The 6,803-nt window shown below is 53.6% G+C and overlaps 2 protein-coding genes across 2 annotated transcripts in view; both read right to left on the bottom strand.

Moving 5' to 3' along the window:
• Ldlr (low density lipoprotein receptor) overlaps window positions 1-5,968 on the bottom strand; it is a 21,536-nt gene extending 15,568 nt beyond the window's left edge. The window contains exons 1-4 of the mRNA XM_013033947.1: window positions 5,917-5,968; window positions 1,342-1,464; window positions 977-1,099; window positions 6-101 (exon numbers count right to left, since the gene is read on the bottom strand). Of these exons, the coding sequence (XP_012889401.1) occupies window positions 6-101; window positions 977-1,099; window positions 1,342-1,464; window positions 5,917-5,968 (394 nt within the window). The remainder of the gene's footprint in view (window positions 1-5; window positions 102-976; window positions 1,100-1,341; window positions 1,465-5,916) is intronic.
• A 653-nt stretch (window positions 5,969-6,621) lies between these two features.
• Window positions 6,622-6,803, bottom strand: part of Smarca4 (SWI/SNF related, matrix associated, actin dependent regulator of chromatin, subfamily a, member 4) — a 63,460-nt gene continuing 63,278 nt past the window's right edge. Inside the window, exon 30 of the mRNA XM_013033946.1 lies at window positions 6,622-6,764. Within this exon, the coding sequence (XP_012889400.1) occupies window positions 6,622-6,764 (143 nt within the window). The remainder of the gene's footprint in view (window positions 6,765-6,803) is intronic.

Here is a 6,803-nt window from a genome sequence, read left to right as displayed (position 1 = left end):
CGCGCCGTCCGCGCAGTCGCGGTCCCCGTCGCACACGAAGCGCCGCGAGATGCACCTGCCGTCGGCGCAGCGGAACTCCTCGGCCGCGCAGGTCCTGGGCGCTGCAGGGGGGGGTCCCGTCACCCAGAGCCCCCCACATCTACAGGGGAAGTGGGGGGGCGCTCTGGCCGGTTAGCTGAGTCAGGAGAGGCCACCCAGGCATCGGATAGAGAGTATGATCACCGCTGCCTCAGTTTCCCCACTCATGGTGAGCACTGGTTAGTCTTGTCCTGAGAACCAGTGGAGCCAGGGCTCAAGTGGTAGAGCACCAGCTGAGTGAAAAGCCTCAGAGATGGGTTCAAGCCCCAAAGACACACACAACTCAGAAGATTTCCTGTCATCCCAGCTACTCAGGAGGCTGCAGGAAAAGTCCCTGAACCTTCCATGAAGCTAAGCGGGTTTTGTAAGTTTTCAGTTATGTTCCTTACAGTATATTGTTGTGACTGCTTTAATGGAATACTGTGTGATTTCAGGGGATTCAGGGGCTGGTACCCCATGCTACACAAGCACCCCAGTGCTGCTTGCTGTACCCAATTTATAAATGAAACTTGATGCATAGGGGACACCACCGCGGGCTCCCATTTATCCTTGACCTCAGGCATGCTCCAGGGGTCCTGCGGCTCGAACCCAGTGCCTGAGCCCTGTCTCTGAGCTTTTTGGCTCAAAGCTGGTGCTCTAATCACTTGTGCCACAGCCCCACTTCTGGCCTTTTTGGTGTCTGTGGTACTGAGGAATTGAACCCACGGCTTCATGCATGCTAGGCAAGCATTCTACCACTGAGCCACCTTCCCAACCCACTTCTGGCTTTTTTTGGTGATTCACTAGAGAGAAGAGTCTCCTAGACTTTCCTGCCTGGGCTGGTTTTGAACCAGAACCAGAAGCTGAGCTCACAGATGCACATGACCCTGGGGTGTGCAAGATCCCAGGTCCCACTCACCGCAGCCCTGCTCGTCCGAGCCATTCTCGCAGTCCTTCTGGCCGTCACATCTCCAGGACTGAGGGATGCAGTGGTTGACAAGGCCTCCGCAATTGAAGTCACTGGCTTTGCAGGTGATAGATGCTGTTCAAGAAAGCAGAATTCGGGCTGGGAAGGTGGCTTAGTGGAAGAGTGCTCGCCTTGCATGCACGAAGCTCTGGGTTCGATTCCTCAGTGCCACAGACACAGAAAAAGCCAGAAGTTGGCGCTGCGGCTCAAGTAGCAGAGTGCTAGCCTTGAACCAAAGAAGCTCAGGGACAATGTCCAGGACTGACAAAGGTATGTGTGTGTGGGGGGGTCAATAGTGTGTCACTAAGGGGACTCACTGCAGGTCTCCTGGGATTCATCGGAGCCGTCGGGACACTCGGGGCGGCCATCACAAATCCACCCTCTGGAGATGCATTTCCCATCCCGGCACTGAAACTCATTCCGGCTGCATTTGTCTTGGGCTAGGAGAAAAGGGAAGGGGGAGGCTTCCTTAGGACAATGGTCAGTAGGCTACCAAATGCCCGTGTTCATGCTTGTAGTTCCAGCTATTCAGGAGGCTGAGATCTGAGGATTGAGGTTCAAAGCCAGCCTGGGCAGGAAAGTCCATGAGACTCCTATCTCCCATAAACCACTAGAAAACCGAAAGTGGCGCTGTGGCTCAAGTGGTAGAACACTCACCTTGAGCTGAAGAGCTGAGGGACAGCGCCCAGGCCCAGAGTTCAAGCCCCACAAACACAAGAAAGACAGAAAGAAAGAAAGAAAGAAAGAAAGAAAGAAAGAAAGAAAGAAAGAAAGAAAGAAGGAAGAAAGGAAGGAAGGAAGGAAGGAAGGAAGGAAAAGAAAATCCAAAATTGGAGTTCTGGATCAAGTGGTAGAACACCAGCTTTGAGTGAAAAACTCCAGAGAATACCCAGCTTTGAGTTCTAGCTGCAGTATTAGCAACACACACACAAACACACCAACAACAAACCACAGTGGACAAGGCTTCTTGTCACTACAATCGTGCACATATGCTTTCTTTTTCTTTTTTTTTTGGGGGGGACTTCTTTATTTTTTTGGTGATCTTGGGGCTTGAAGTCAAACCCTGGGCACTGTCCGAGCTTTTGTGTCCAAGAGTGGCACTCTACCACTTTGAGCCCACAGCTCCACTTCCAGCTTTTTGGTGGCTAATTGCAAATAGGAAGTCTTAAGAAGCTGGGCGCAGGTGGCTCACGCCTGTAATCCCAGCTACTCAGAAGGCTGAGATCTGAGGATTGTGGTTCAAAACCAGCCCAGGCAGGAAAGTGTGTGAGACTCCTATCTTCAATAAACTCAAAAAGCTGGAAATGGCTCTGTGGCTCTTTTTTCTTTTTTTTGGGGGGGGGTCCAGTCGTGGGGCCTGAACTCTGGGCCTGGGCGCTGTCCCTCAGCTTTTCAGCTCAAGGCTAGCGCTCTACAACTTGAGCCACAGCACCACTTCTGGCTTTTTTCTTTTTGCTTATGTGGTGCTGAGGAATCGAACCCAGAGCCTCAGGCATGCAAGCGCTCTACCACTGAGCCACCTTCCCAGCCCCGGCTCTGTGGCTCAAGTGGTAGAGTGACAGGCCTGGAGCAAAAGAAGTTCAGGCACAGAGCACAGGCCCAACACCAAAAAACAAACAAACAAAAAAAGGTTGTCCTAGCCAGGGAAGCTTTGAACTGTGATCCTCAAATCTCAGCCTCCTGAGTATCTGGGATCACAGGCTTGACTCGCTTGGTATGTCGTGTATCCTTTATAATTACATAATTATAGACTACATACCATATGTCATCAGAATGTGGTAGATACAGGTTCTGTTATTGTCACATATGTTGGGATGTACTGTATATAGTTGACGCAATTCAGATGATCATGTAACAAGGTATCACAGCGCTCAGCACTATCTATTATATGAGACATAAAGTGGCTCTGGACCAGCTCCAGGTGGCGAGGGGGCGGGACGCTCCTGACCAGTGCAGTTCTCGCGAGATGAGAGCCGCTCTGCGCCCCGCCTCCTTTTCCCTTCCCCGCATGCGCAGTCGGCCCTTCCGCTTTCCCTTCGTGGCCTCGCGTGGCCCGCGGGCGCCAGGCCCTCGCCGGAAGCTCTGGGCTTGCTTCGGCCTTCAGAACCGTGAGCTAAATGAGCTTTTTTGTAAATTTAATTTATTTACGTATTTCTATATATTATATTCGCTTATATGAAATTTGCGTCAAACACTCTTAGGCGGCGGCCCGGGAGTGATGACGTCAGCCGTGCGCGCGGGCTGACGCGCCCGGGCCGGAAGCTCGTGCGTGTGTGTGTGTGTGTGTGTGTGTGTGTGTGTGTCTGTCTGTCTGTCTGTCTGGTCTCGAGCCTTCGCGCGGCCTCCGGAGCCGTCCCGGACCGCTGGTCCCAGGCTGGTTTTCGGTGGCGGGGCGGGGCTCCATGCCGGGCTGTGAGGGCATGCCTGTAATCCAGGCTAACACCCCACAGGTTGAAGCCAGGGGATCTGGAGTTCAAGATCAGCCTGGGTTACATAAGAGGCCCCTGACTCGGGGACACTGTAAAGGACGGGTGTTTCGACCGTGTGTGAAATCTCTAATAATTCTGTGTTCCTCCGGCTAGTTCTGCAGTGGGGTTACTACCTAGCCAGAGGCAGATCGTCTCTGGAGCGTTCGGGTTCCGCCTTTCTCTCCCCCACCCCCATCACACACCGAGCACGCTGTGCGTCCGATGGGTGGAGGTCCCCTAGGGGAGGGGGGCTGTTGGTAAGACCTGCCTGGTAGGCTCATGCTAAGTGACTGCCTGGGCTGGGCACCTCATGCCTATCATCACACTCCCGCCTGTCATCCTAGCTATTCAGGAGGCTGAGATCTGAGGATCGCCCGTTCAGAGCCAGCCTGGGCAGGAAAGTCCATGAGCCTCTTATCTCCAATAAACTACACAGAAAAAGCCTGAAGCGGCCCTGAACTAACCCAGTGTGGTCATGCATGCTTCTAATCCCAGCATTTGGGAGACTGAGGCAGGAAGTTCATACATTCCAGGGCAGTGTGGACAAGCCCCAGACTATGAGGGTGATGAAGTGAGACCTTCTCTCAAACCAACCCAACAAAACACACAAGCCCCAGAACTGGTCACTTAATACATGCTAATAATAGTTTGTTGGTTGTATTTTACAAAGAAAGCAGGGCTGGGGGGGGGGGAGGGATGTCTGGCTACTGACATAGAGCAGCTGCTTAGCCTCAGAGAGGCCCTGGGTTTAATCCAGAAAAAGGGGGGGGAGGGGCACGCGCATGTGGAATGAAAGGAAACTTCGGCCCTTCCATGTTCCATGTATTGATCTGGCTCCAGGACGCGTGAGATTCAGACCCAGTTACAAGGCCCAACTGGCCCCAGTGAGTCCAGGTGACAGGCCTTGGGGTGGGAAGGAGGGAGGAATGAGTTGATCTTTGGTATCAGCAGTGGTTACAGGATACCGGAAGTTCTATTGCCCAACCCTAGATGTGGGCAATGCGTCACCCGGCGGCCTTGGACAGCAGGGCCCCACAGCCGTGCCTGTTGACTCCTGGCTCGATGGTGAGGTGCTCGAGGGTGGAAGTGACTCATACTGAGGCTGGCTGGGCTGAAGGGAAGGCCCCTGGGGTTCTTGGATTCTCAGAAATAAAAGGGGAAGCTCAAGCCCGGGGCATTGGCAATACGGATGACAGAAAGGGCTTGGTGGCACCCTCCTGTAATCCTGGCACTCAGGAAACAGAGGCAAGAGGATCTTGAGGTTAAGGCCAAGCCCGGTTATACAGGGAGGCTGTCTCGGGAGAAATAAAAAGATGCTGCCGAGGAGCCGTTCAGCATCTGATCAGATCACTGCAGCCGAGTGTCCATTCGTGCACTGCCATCACCTCTACTTGTTTAGGAAAAGGCCAGGACTGGGACTTTGTTAGTAACACCCCGAAGGACTTTCAGAGCAGAACAAAGAATAACAAAGAATAATGAAGTCCTCCAGGAACAGCAAGCTGCGGCTCCAGGCATTAGTTAGAGACCTCCTGCACTCAGAAGACCTGATGCCATTGTGAACTCAGGGCCTGAGCTGCTTTTGCTCAAGACCATCACTCAAGGGGCTGGGAAGGCAGCTCAGTGGTAGAGTGCTTGCCTCACATGCATGAGGCCTTGGGTTTGATTCCTCAGCACCACATACATAGAAAAGACTGGATGTGGTGCTGTGGTAGAGTGGTAGAGTGCTAGCTTTGAGCTGAAGAGCTGAGGGGCAGCGCCCAGGCCAAGCCCTATGACCAACAACAAAACAAAACAAAACCCAAAAGCTATCACGCTACCACTGGAGCCACAACTCCACCGCTGGCTTTTTGCTGGTTAATTGGAGATGAGTCTCATGGACTTTCCTGCCTGGGCTGGCTTTGACGCATGATGCTCAGATCGCAGGATCCAGAATAGATCGGATGACAGACCAGAGCCCCAGAGCCTGGCCAAATCACCCACTTCTTTTTTTGTTTTGTTTTTGCCTGTCCTGGGGTTTGAACTCAGGGCCTGGGCATTGTCCCTGGGCCTCTTTTGCTCTACCACCTGAGCCACAGCGCCACTTTGACTTTTTCTGTGCATGGTACAGAGGGCTTCATGCATGCTAGGCAAGCACTCCACCCCTAAGCCACCTTCCCAGCCCCTTGCAGCTTTACAGCCTGGCTGGTGGGGAAAGAGGCCTTCAGGGGTCAGAGCCCAGCCCTTCCTGAGCAGGGGAACGGATGGCATTATTCTGTTCCCAACGGCACAGCCCAAAGACCATGCGTCTTTCTTCTTTCATAACAAGATTTGAACCTCAGCAAAAACCAAACCAGAGTTTGGATCCCCACATGCCAGGGCCGCCAGCGATGTGTGCAGTGCATACCTGTAATTCCTTCGGAGGCAGGGAGAGGGGAATGGACCCACAGTAAAACCCCGTCTCAAAACGAGACGCCTCGCCGGCCCTTAGATCGCACATGGTACGAATGACAAGTCACGAGGGTTATCGAAATCGGAAAGGAGAAAACAATATTTCTGCTTTTTTTTTTCTTCCCCTCAGCACACAAATGATGTGGTCAGAGCTTTCAGCGGTTTCTGTGTCACGTTTCTGAGATGGTTGGTACAGGGAAATGAAAACCTTAGAACGGTTTCCTCGAGGACATGGATTCTTGTGGCAGGCGTAGATGCCCCAGTACACAGGAAGGAGGAATTACCTGCACGCTGGCGCACACCTGTAGTCCCAGCTGCTGAGGAGGCTGAGGCACAGACTGGCGTTAGTAAGGCCCATCCTTCAGGGAAAAAAGGGGGCAGGACCTGTACTCTGTGGTAGGATGCTTGCCCAGTGTGACCGAGGCCCTGGGTTCCAGCCCCAGCACCCCAATAATCAGTAGATGCAGGGTTCTTTCCCAAAGAGAAGGGACGTGGCTTAGAGGTAGAGCGCTTGCCTAGCATGCACAAATCCCTGGGTTCCATTCCTCAGCACCACAGAAACAGAAGTGTTGCCGTGGCTCAAGGGGTAGAGTGCTAGCCTTGAGAAAAAGAAGCCCCAGGACTGGTAAAAAAAAAACAACCACCAAAAATCACAAAGAGGAGTAGACTCTGACCCGGCCCTGAGGAAGGGCAGCCCGCCTGTCACTGTCCCGTGCCCAGGCCAGTGTTCCGGCAGCACTCCTGAAGGGAGTGGAAGGGAAAGGGCGCGTCCGCAGCCGTCCGCGCGCTAGCGGGGAGCCCGGCAGGAGCCGTGAAGGCACCGTTCCGGACGGCGCGGGCGTCAGCTCCGGAAGGCGCAGTGCAGGCGGCCCGGGGATGGCGGG

Source organism: Dipodomys ordii, unplaced genomic scaffold, assembly GCF_000151885.1.
Source record: "Dipodomys ordii isolate 6190 unplaced genomic scaffold, Dord_2.0 Scaffold180, whole genome shotgun sequence".
Taxonomy (NCBI): Eukaryota; Metazoa; Chordata; class Mammalia; order Rodentia; family Heteromyidae; genus Dipodomys; species Dipodomys ordii.
The sequence above is the reverse complement of the archived record's forward strand: the minus strand, read 5'-3'. Positions and strand labels throughout refer to the sequence as shown.